Genomic DNA, 12,124 nt, shown 5'->3' with positions numbered 1-12,124 from the left:
CGGGCTCTCTGCTCAGCAGGGAGCCTGCTTCCTCCTCTCTGCCTGCCTCTCCACCTAACTTGTGATCTCTGTCAAATAAATAAATAAAATCTTAGGGGCACCTGGGTGGCTCAGTGGGTTAAAGCCTCTGCCTTCAGCTCAGGTCATGATCCCAAGGTCCTGAGATCGAGCAGGAAATCGAAGCAGGGAGCCTGCTTCCCTTCCTCTCTCTCCCTGCCTGCCTCTCTGCCTACTTGTGATCTCTGTCTGTCAAGTAAATAAATAAATAAATAAATAAATAAATAAATGAATAAATAAATAAAATCTTTAAAAAATAATAAAAAATATATATCTATAAATAAATAATATATATACATATATATTACATGGACAGAGACACAAAAATATTTCTATGTGTATTGAACTCACTTTGAATTTATGAAACAGCAAATTGCTTCCATGTCTCTCTCCTATAATGGGTAACTTAGTTATATGGAATAATATAAGGTATTTACTATTGTTTATTCATATTATGATTATGTCAAATACCAAAGATACTATAGCAATATTCTGGGAGCTTATTTCTGGAAATGTAACCAAAAATCACCTTTTGAACACCAGCTTGTTCTGTTTAAAGAAGAAAAGAGGGGTGCCTGGGTGACTCAGTCAAACGTCTCATTCTTAATTAGAGTCAAGAACTTTCTCTAGAGTCCTGAATTTGGATCTCCATCTGTATAGCACACTGGAGCAGCCTTAGTGTTTTTCACAACTTGCTTTTTCTTTGAAGTGTTATCTTCACTTCCCCCCTTTTTCTCAGGGTTGGGGCGCCTGGGTGGCTCAATGGGTTAAAGCCTCTGCCTTCTGCTCGGGTCGTGATCCCAGGGTCCTGGGATCCAGCCCCGCATCGGGCTCTCTGCTCAGCAGAGGCTGCTTCCTCCTCTCTCTCTGCCTGCCTCTCTGCCAACTTGCGATCTGTCAAATAAATAAATAAATAAAATCTTAAAAACAAAAAAACAAAAAAAAAACTCAGGGTTGTCAGATTGGAGCCCCACGTGAGGCTCCTCGGTGGCAGGGAGTCTGCTTAAGATTGTATGTCTCTCTCCCTCAACCCCTCTTGGCTTCTAAAAAAAAAAAAAAAAGTGGGGTAGGTACCTGGGTGGCTCAAGTCAGTTAAAGCGAAGCGACTGACCTTTTTTTTTTTTTTTTAAGATTTTATTTATTTATTTGACAGAGAGAAATCACAAGTAGATGGAGAGGTAGGCAGAGAGAGAGAGAGGGAAGCAGGCTCCCCACCGAGCAGAGAGCCCGATGCAGGACTCGATCCCAGGACCCTGAGATCATGACCTGAGGCAAAGGCAGTGGCTTAACCCACTGAGCCACCCAGGCGCCCAAGCGACTGACTTTTGATTTCAGCTCAGGTCATGATCTCAGGGTTGGGGGACTGAGCCCTGTGTCAGGTTCCATACTCAGCTGGGAGTCTGTTAGGATTCTCTCTCTCCCTCTGCCACTTCCCAAACCCCCGCCCCAAACATAGATTTTCTCTCTCTCTCTCTCAAATAAATAATAAATAAACAGAAAAAGGGGGGAAGTGAAGATAACACTTCAAAGAAAAAGCAAGTTGTGAAAAACACTAAGGCTGCTCCAGTGTGCTATACAGATGGAGATCCAAATTCAGGACTCTAGAGAAAGTTCTTTATTACTTGCATACAAGCGATTCAAAGATGACATTGCTCTGTTTCTAGAGCAAAGGAGCTTCCCAATATACACCAGGCCAATAAAAGACTAATGGCTGTAAATTTTAAAAAGCAATTTTATGTTTGGTCCACAGCTTCAATAAAATGAAACTACCTCAGAACCTCATTACAATGAAAAATATTACAGAATGGTAAAGGAGTAGACTCTAAGGATATTTTATAGGATCCTGACATAAGTATCCTGAGAAACAAAATGCATCATTCTACCATCCTTACAGATTAGCCCAAGGCTAAGTACATTTCACCAACAAAACTAGAAATGATTCCCTCAGGCTTGTGAATTTCTCCAAGAGAAGAACCTCACCTTGGATTCATTCTCAAACAGACTCTCAACTGTTCTGCAGCAATTCCTAAAAGCAGACCGGTCCAAATGTGGGATAAATTCCCCTAAAAAGCTCAATTTCTGATCATAGCAACAGGTGACCATTACTGTGATGCTAGAGGATAGGTACACAAATTAATCTGTATGACTTTATATACTAATTTTTTTAAATGCAAGTTTTAACACATAGGCTTTATAATCTTAGCAATAAGGAACAAATGTTTAAAACTGTATTGTTAAATATAACATACACTGGTAAAATAAAACTACCCTCAATTTTGAATAATTAAACTAGGGATTACTAAAAGTGGGGAACCATGAACACTCCCTTGTGGCTACAGACTAACCACAGCATATGGAGATATAAAGGTTATTTTAAAGGACTGTATCTAAAAAGTGTTATCTTCAGAGAAATTCACATCATATGTCTCTTACCTCATATATGTTGGGGTGCCACATTTTGGTCAAGAATCTGAAGGTAGGTGGTGAATATGGGTAGTCAATAGGAAATTTAATATGCGCCTGAAAAGAGAAAAAATGAAATGCTAATAAATCAGACTACAGGTTTTTCATCTGCCTAATAATTCACCTTATTATATCCCAGTGGAACAAAACTCCTTTCTACAGAGTAGATTCTTAGGATTAACAACTGCTCATATGTATTTTGTTAGCCCCAATGTCAGAGTTATTAGCACATTCTTAAAGCATCTCCTTAAATATTTATATGAGCTTTTGTTAATCACCAAAATTCAAAAGCCATACAATTTTTAATTAAACTCATATGAGTGAAAAACAGTATAGGTACAGGTGTGTCACACTAATTTTACTGTACTTCATCACAAAAAATAATTACCACCACCTTATGGGGTACATAATATAGAACAAAGATAATTTTTAACTCACCTAACTACCACCCAGAAATAATAAAAGCTACCATTTTTTGATCATGCATTATCCTTTATTAACATAAATATATATATAAATATATTAATATAATATATACCATCGGTATTATATATAATACATATATTAACATAAATATATTATTTGTTTCAGGGGTACAGACCTGTGATTCATTAGTCTTACACAATACATAGTGCTCACCTTAACACATACCCTCCCCAATGTCCCTCACCCAACCACACCACCTCTCCCACCCTACTCCCCTCCAGTAACCTTCAGTTTGTTTCCTGAGATAGAGTCTTACGATTTGTCTCCCTCTGGTTTTGTCTTTTTTCCCTCTCTTCGCCTATTATCCTCTGTCTTGTTTCTCAAATTCCACATATCAGTGAGACTGTATGATAACTGTCTTTCTCTGAAAGACTGTCTTTCTCTACTATTTTGATACAGCTCCTTCCAGCTTTTTTTTTTTTTTTTGGTGTACACATTTATTTCCTTATAAAACTTATTTTCAAAAACTCAAATATACTGCATTTTATACTCTTCTCCTGTCTATAATCATACATTTTCCTACAAAACAGTCTCTGAATACATAGCTGTTAGTGACTATGTAATGTTCCATTATGTGAATATATAGACAAATCATTTAAAAAAACGACTTCTATATTTTGAAACACTTAGGTTGTTTTCAGTCTTTTGCTATTATAAATAACTGAAGTGACTGTCCTTGGCAGTATCCCATATGAAAAACCCAAAAAGATCCTCATCTAACAGTATACTAGAAGAGCCTGCGGAAGAGACAGAAAAGACAAGCTAGGAGTAAATAAGTTAAAACCAACATAGCATGTCAAGACACAAAATTTCTTCCTTCAATAAAAGCAATGAGAAAATTGGCAAGAATTTTAAGAATGAATTTTCAGAATGTAGAAAATAACCAAAGGTTTCTAGGAATTCAAAGAGCATCTACTTAAGGAAAAGAGCTGACCCTCAATAAGAATAGTGAACACTGTGGTGTTTTAACTTGCCCTAGTCCCGTGCCTGCCTTCCAGAGCTATGAGCCTTAAAACTAACAAATTACATTCAAAGTGAAGACAAGCAGCCACAATGTGCTGAAATTTCTTCAAAGCCTTAATCTCCAAGAATTGTTACTTATCTGAACTTTTTAATGGTTCTCTAGAAAAATTCACTTGCAAGGTTGTCTATATTTGACCTGGTCTGTAGCTTGGATGGCGTGAAAATAATTTTCTTGGGTATGTTTGTTGACAACAATGATAGACAAATACCGAACTTCAAAGCTGCCTATTAGGTTGAACAACAGACTAACCAAAAAATTTAATAAGGGCTTTGAAAAATTCTAACAAATTCCTAAGAATCTAGAAGACTGGGCTCATATGCAGTGCTATGCATATGCCCAGGCTATACACATGCTCAGTAAAGTCCTAAGAATTCATTAGAAGGTCCTGGGGCACCTGGATGGCTCAGAGGTTTAAGCCTCTGCCTTTGGCTCAGGTCATGGTCCCAGGGTCCTGGGATCGAGTCCCACATCGGGCTCTCTGCTCAGCAGGGAGCCTGCTTCCTCCTCTCTCTCTGTCTGCCTCTCTGCCTACTTGTGATCTCTGTCTGTCAAGTAAATAAATAAAATCTTTAAAAAAAAAAAAAAAAAAAAGGTCCAAAACTATTATCTTTGCCTGAACCTGAAGGATCTGCACAAGGAGGAACTAAAGGCTAAGGCAGAGTTCAAAACTGCCTAGGTGAGTGTTAAGGCATGCTTCAACATGCACACACAGCTGCTCTACAATGCCCAGGGAACTTGTTGGTTCCAGGAAATCAAATCAAAGTAAGGAAATCGCTGTTCAATCATTAGCTCATCACTTAGCTAACTAAGTGGAGACTTTACAGGCAGAACAAGAATATAGACAAAACAGAATCAGGTCAGAAAACTAATTAAGCAAGGAAACAGTAACAATAAACAGCAATAAAAAAATTCTTGTTGCCTCATTTTATTTCTTAAATATCTATCTAGTTTTCAACACACTACTATAGAACACGGGAGGAAAAAAAAAAAAACACCTTACAAACTATGGCCCATACAAAAGGATTAAAAACACAATCAACAGAAACTGAAAGCCCACTGTTCCCTCTCCCACTGTCCTTGCTTATGTTCCCTCTCCCCTTGTGTCTCTGTCAAATAAATAAATGAAAATCTTAAAAAAAAAAAAAAAAAGGAAAGAAAAAAAGAAAGAAAAGAAAAAAGGAAAAGAAACTGGAAGCCCAGATACTGAACTTACCAGAGAAGCCCTTAAATCAGCTGAATTAAATGTTTAAAGAATTAAAGGAAACCATGGCTAAAGAACTAAGGAAGTATGAGAAAAAAGATATTTCAGCACACTGTGAAAATCAATAAAGAGAAATTACAAAAATTAAACTGAACAGTTTTTTGAGGAAAAAGAAAAATAAGATTTTGTGGGGTGCAAGAGTACAATAACAACAACAAAAAGCTAGATGGCTGAACAGTAGCTCTGAATAAGATGAAAAAAGAATCTGTGAAACTGAAGGTAGGTCAATTTAGATTACTCCATCTAAAGAAATAAAACTCTATGACTCAGAAACCAATATATGCATTACTGGGAATCCCAGCCCCCAAAATCAGGCAAAATAAAGACCCCCAACATCCAAATTTAATGAAAGATATTAAGCCTCATAAACAAGAAGTTCAACAACTACCAGGAGACTAAACTCGAAGAGATCCATATATATATGGATATATGGATATATATATCCATATATATATGGATCTCTTCGAGTTTAGTCTCCTGGTAGTTGTTATATATATATATATATATAATAAACTGCTGAAAGCCAAATACTATCTTGAAAGCAAGCGACACAATCAATCATGCACAAGGTATCCTCAATAAGATAGATAACTTCTAATCAGAAGCCAGAAAACAGTGCCAAAAGAACAAAATTTATCAACCAAAATTTCCATATCCAGTAAAATTATTCCTCAAAAAATGAAGGTGAATTAAGACATTACTAGACAAATGAAAACAAAGAACTCATAATGAGCATACATTATAAATATTTTTGGTTTATAACTTTTTCTCCTATCTGATTTAAAAGACAATTACAAATTGTAATAATTATAAATCTGTTGATGGGCACATAATGTATCAAGCTATAATTTGTGTGGCTAAAGGGAAGGGATCAGATCAGAGAAGCAAAATTTTCAAATTTTTATTTTTTAATTCCAGTATAATTAACATACAGTGTTATATTAGTTTCATATGTATAACACAATGATTCAACAATTCTATATATTACGCAATGTACATCACAAGAAGTATATATACTCTTAATTCCCTTCACCTTATTTCACCCAACCACACCCACCTCAGGTAACTACATTTGTTCTCTACATTTAAAAGCCTACTTTGTTTCTTAAATTCCTCATATGGGTTAAATCACATAGTATTTGTCCTTCTTTGACTTATTTAACATAGCATTATACCCTCTAGATCAATCCATGTTGTTACAAATGGAAAGTTTCATTCTTAATTTTAAGTTTAAGTAATATTCCATCGTGTGTGCGCACATACCCCACATTCTTTTTTTGTGCACATGTATATGTATATACACAAATTCTCTCTCTTTTTAAAAGATTTTTATTTCTTTCTTTGGAAGAGAGAGAGAGAGCACGCTGGAAAGAAAGGCAGAGGGAGGGAAAAGCAGGCTCCCCGTTGAGCAGGGAGGAACCTGGGATCATGACCTGAGCCAAAGGCAGATGCTTAAACAACTGAGCCACCCAAGCACCACATCCCACACTCTCTAATATCCATTTATCTTGCATGGACACATGGGTTCCTTCCACATATGGCTACTGTAAATAATACTGCAATAAACCCAGGGGTATATATTTTTTTCTGAGTTAGTGTTCTCATAGTCTTTGGGTAAATACCCAGGGGTGGAATTACAGGAGCATATGGTGATAAAATAGAATGTATTTGGGGCACCTGGGCGGCTCAGTCGTTAATCATCTGCCTTTGGCTCAGGTCATGATCCCAGGATCCTGGGATCAAATCCCATATCTAGTTCCCTGCTCAGCAGGGAACTTGCTTCTCCTTTCACTCCCTGCTTGTGTTCCCTCACTCACTGTATCTCTCTCTGTCAAACAAATAAAATCTTAAAGAAAAAAAAAAAAAGATTTTTTAATTTATTTGACAGAGAGAGAGAGTACAAGCAGGGGGAGAGGGAGAAGTAGGCTCTCTGCTGAGCAGAGAGCCAAACAGAGACATGGGGCTCAATCCCAGGACCTTGAGACCATGACCTGAGCCAAAAGGCAGACAGAGGCCTAACCAACAGAGCCACCCAGGTGCCCCATTTTTAATTTTTTAAGGAACCTCCATAGTGTTTTCCATAGTGGCTGCACCAGTTTGCATTCCCATCAACAGTGCACAAAGATTCCTTTTTCTCCATATCCTCTCCAACACTTGTTCTTTCTTGTGTCTTTGATTTTACTCATTTTGACAGGGGTGAGGTGATATCTCATTGTGGTTTTGGTTTGCATTTCCCTGATGATTAGTGATGCTGAACATCTTTTCATGTTCTGTTAGCCAACTTTAAGCCCAGAAGCAAAATTTTTGTGTACTATTGAAATTAAGATGGTATTAAGTGATCTACTATAGTTACAAGATGTTGATTGTAGTCCCCAGTACAATCACAAGAGAATAACTAAAAAACTGAATACCCCTTCATGATTTAAAATACCCAAAAAGGGAATACAAGGTAAATTCCTCAATTTGATGAAGAATATTGATTTTAAAAACCCTAACTAACAGGGCGCCTGGGTGGCTCAGTGGGTTAAGCCGCTGCCTTCGGCTCGGGTCATGATCTCAGGGTCCTGGGATAGAGTCCCACGTCGGGCTCTCTGCTCAGCAGGGAGCCTGCTTCCTTCTCTCTCTCTCTGCCTGCCTCTCTGCCTACTTGTGATCTCTGTCAAATAAATAAAATCTTTAAAAAAAAAAAACCCTAACATACTTAACAGTGAAAGACTGAATGCTTTTCTCCTAATTTCAGTAACAAGACATGGATGTCGGTTCTCTTCTGTACTTCTGTTCAAAACCACACTGAAGATACTAAGACAACTGAGCAAGGGAATGAAACAAAAGGCATCTTGGTCGGAAAGAAAGTAAAGTTATATGTATTTGCAGATGACGTGATCTTGTATATAAAACATTCAAACAGGGCGCCTGGGTGGCTCAGTTGGTTGAGCGAATGCCTTCCAATCAGGTCATGATCCCGGACTTCCAAGATCGAATCCCGCATAGGGCTCACAGCTCCTTGGGGAGTCTGCTTCTCCCTCTGACCTTCTCCTCTCTCATGCTCTCTCTCACTCATTCTCTCTCAAATAAATAAATAAAATCTTTAAAAGAAAAATTCAAACAAATTCACTCAAAGTTATTAGAACAAGTTAACAAGTTCAGCAAGGTTGCAAGATACAAGATCAATAGATCAGTATCAATTATAATTCTAAATAAACTGAAATGAAGAAAATACTATATACAATAGCATCAAAACAATACTTTAAAAAAAAAAACTTAACAAAAGTGGCACAAAACCTATACTCTGTAAAATACAAAACACTGTTGAAAGAAATTAAAGACCCAAACAAATGGAAAGAGACTGTGTATTCATGAACTGCAAGACTTAATACTATTAAGATAGCAATCCTCCGCAAATTGATCTTCAGATTCAACATGATTTAACGGAAATTTCCAGCTTCCTTCCTTATAGAAAGGGAAAAGCTGGTACTAAAATTCATGTAAGGTGGTAATTCAGGGGACCCAGAATAGTCCAAACAGTCTTGAAAAAGAACAAATTTGGACAAGAAGAAAAAAGAGAAAGAGACTGAAAAACTCTTGTGGTAAGTTCACAATCCAGAGGCAAAAAAGGCTCACTGAAAGACTGTGCCCTAAACACAGGAGTAGAGAATGCTCTCCTCTCCCCTAACAACCTTACCACCGTATTACTAAGACCTATTTACAGAGTTCCTTATATCCGGGTATATCATATCCAGCTATCAAAAAAAACCACAAGGCATACAAGAAAGAGATATAAGAAATAAATAGAATAATTATCACAACCAAAAATATGGCACATATTTTGGAATTATCAGACTGGGAATTTAAAACTCTGATTAATATTCTAAAGTTGATATTAATGAATTAGGTAGGTAGCATACAAAAACAGACAGCCAATGTAAGCCAATGTAAGCGGAGAGTTGGAAGTCCTAAGAAAGAACTAAAGAGAAATGCTAGAGATTAAAAAACACTGTAACAAAAATGAAGAATGCCTATGATGAGCTTATTAAAACAGGATACAGCTGAGGAAAGAATCTCTGGGCTAGAGGTTATATCAAAAGAATTCATGAAAACTGAAAAGCAGAGAGATCAAAGACTGAAAAAAAAAAAAAAGAATATCCAAGGACTGTGGGACAACTACAAAAAGGTGTAACATACATCGATATAGGAATATGAGAAGGAACAAAAGACACACACCATAAAGAAAATGGGGGGAAAAAAACACCCACAAAATGAAAAAAAATATGTTCAAATTATTTTTCTGGTAAGGAATACGTATCTGGAATATGCAAGGAATGTTTATAATTAGAGGCACCTGGGTGGCACAGTCAGCTAAGCATCCGACTCTTGATTTCGCCTCAGTTCACGATCTCAGGGTCATGGGCTTGAGCCTTGCATCTGGCCGTGCACTCAACAGGGGTCTGCTTGAGACTCTTTCTCCTTCTGCCACCCGCCCTACAACCTGGCCCTACACTGGCTCACCCTCTCTCTTTAAAAATATTTAAATCAGAGGCATTAAGTGATTAAGCATCTGCCTTCCACTCAAGTCATGATCCCAGGGTCTGGTATCAAGCCCTGCATCAGGTTCCCTGCTCAGCAGGAAGCCTTTTCTCCCAATCCTACTCCCTCTGCTGCATTCCCTTTCTTGTTCTCTCTCTTTCTCTAATAAATAAATAAATCCTTTAAAAAAAAAAATTTAAATCTGAAGAAAAAGAATGTTTACAACTAAACAATAAAGAGGAATACAGGTATCCTTTGCTTTTCCAGAAGTTCAGATCACACCACTTTTCTTTCATAAAAGAACATTACTACCTGTTGTCACTAACAGAAAAAAAAATGTATTGAAGAGGATTTTCACTTCTGTGAAAGAAACACAAAAGTGAAAATAGAATTTAATGTTTGTTTTGCAGCAAGCTGTTAATAGAAGTAGTGACATACACCCTGAGCAACAAATTTAGCACTGCCAAGCTCCTTTGGCAACTCACCGCCATAGCTTTGAACTGTGTCTTTGAGCATCTGAGCTTTACCTGGATTTCGTTGTGTATCTGTTAACAAGATATGCCCTAAGGTATTAGAAAAGCCTAACAAGTTATGTTTGGGGTTGAGGAACACTCAAATTTTTTATAAGCCAAACACTTTGGCTTATAAAGTTTTTTCTTAAGATTTTATTTATTATTATAGGGTGCCTGGGTGGCTCAGTGGGTTAAAGCCTCTGCCTTCGGCCCAGGTCATGATCTCAGGGTCCTGGGATCGAGCCCTGCATCGGGCTCTCTGCTCAGCAGGGAGCCTGCTTCCCTCTCTCTCTGTCTGCCTCTCTGCCTACCTGTGATTTCTTCATTCAAATAAATAAATAAAATCTTAAAGAAAAAAAGATTTTATTTATTATTTGACAGAGTACACAAGCAGGGGAGCAGCAGAGGGAGAGCGAGAAGCAGGCTCCCCTCTTAGTAGGGAAGCCTGATGTGGAGCCTGATCCCAGGACCCTGACATCATGATCTGAGCTGAAGAAGTGACTGAGCCACCTAGGCACCCCTTATAAAAGTTTTCTTAGGAGCACTCTACTTTCAAAGAACAAGGGGACCCTGTAACTCAACTGAAAAAAACAGGCAAAGCTTGTGAATAAACATTTCCCAGAAAAGATAAACAAATGGCCAATAAGCACAAGAAAAGATGCTCAACATCATTAGCCTCAGGGAAATGCATATCAAACGCATAATGAGATACTACTTCAAATCCACTAGGATGGGTAAAAAGACACAGCAAAAACAGTTCTAAGAGAGAAGTTTATAGCAATACAGACTTATCTCAAGAAACGAGAAAAATCTCAAATAAACAATCTAAACTTCCACCTAATGGAACTAGAAACAGAAGAATAAACAAACCCGAGGTTAGTAAAAGGAAGGAAATAATAAAGATCAGAGTGCAAGAAAGTAAAATACAGACTAAAAAAAAACAATAAAAAAGACCAATGAAGGGCGCCTGGGTGGCTCAGTGGGTCAGGTCATGATCTCCAGGTCCTGGGATCGAGTCCCGCATCGGGCTCTCTGCTTGGCCGAGAGCCTGCTTCCTCCTCTCTCTCTGCCTGCCTCTCTGCCTACTTGTGATCTCTCTCTGTCAAATAAATAAAATCTTAAAAAAAAAAAAAAAAAAAAAAAAAAGACCAATGAAACTAAGAGCTTATTCTTTGAAAAGATGAACACAATTGATAAACCTCTAGCCAGATGCATCTAAAAGAGAAAAAGCACAAATAAATTCGGAAATGAAAGGGAAGTTATAACCAATACCACAGAAAGCCAATCTTTTTTTTTTAAAGATTTTATTTATTTATTTGACAGACATAAATCACAAGTAGACAGAGAGGCAGCAGAGAGAGAGGAAGGTAAGCAGGCACTCCACTGAACAGAGAGCCTGATGCGGGGCTTGATCCCAGGACCCTGAGATCATGACCTGAGCCTAAGGCAGAGGGTTAACCTACTGAGCCACCCAGGCGCCCCCAGAAAGCCAATCTTAAGAGACCACTATAAATAGTTATATGCCAACAAACTGGGGAACCTAAAAGGAATGGATAAACTCCTAGAAACATACAATCTTCCAAAACTAAATCAGGAAGAAATAGAAAATCTGAACAGGGGCATGTGGGTGGCTCAGTTGTTATTAAGCGGCAACCTTCAGCTCAGGTCATGATCCCAGGGTCCTGGGATTGAGCCCTTGCATTGGGCTTCCTGCTTGATGGGAAGCCTGCTTCTCCCTGCCTGCTGCTTCCTCTACTTGTGCTCTCTCTCTCTCTCTCTCTGTCAAATAAATAAATA

General features: G+C 37.9%; 1 protein-coding gene across 1 annotated transcript in view; it reads right to left on the bottom strand.

Moving 5' to 3' along the window:
- UBE2R2 (ubiquitin conjugating enzyme E2 R2) overlaps positions 1-12,124 on the bottom strand; it is a 111,683-nt gene that overhangs the window by 34,261 nt on the left and 65,298 nt on the right. Inside the window, exon 2 of the mRNA XM_082694631.1 lies at positions 2,491-2,577. Coding sequence (XP_082550757.1) covers positions 2,491-2,577 — 87 coding nt within the window. The remainder of the gene's footprint in view (positions 1-2,490; positions 2,578-12,124) is intronic.

The sequence above is a fragment of the Mustela nivalis genome, assembly GCF_964662115.1.
Source record: "Mustela nivalis genome assembly, chromosome: 13".
Classification (NCBI taxonomy): Eukaryota; Metazoa; Chordata; class Mammalia; order Carnivora; family Mustelidae; genus Mustela; species Mustela nivalis.
This window is presented reverse-complemented; position numbering and strand designations above follow the sequence as displayed.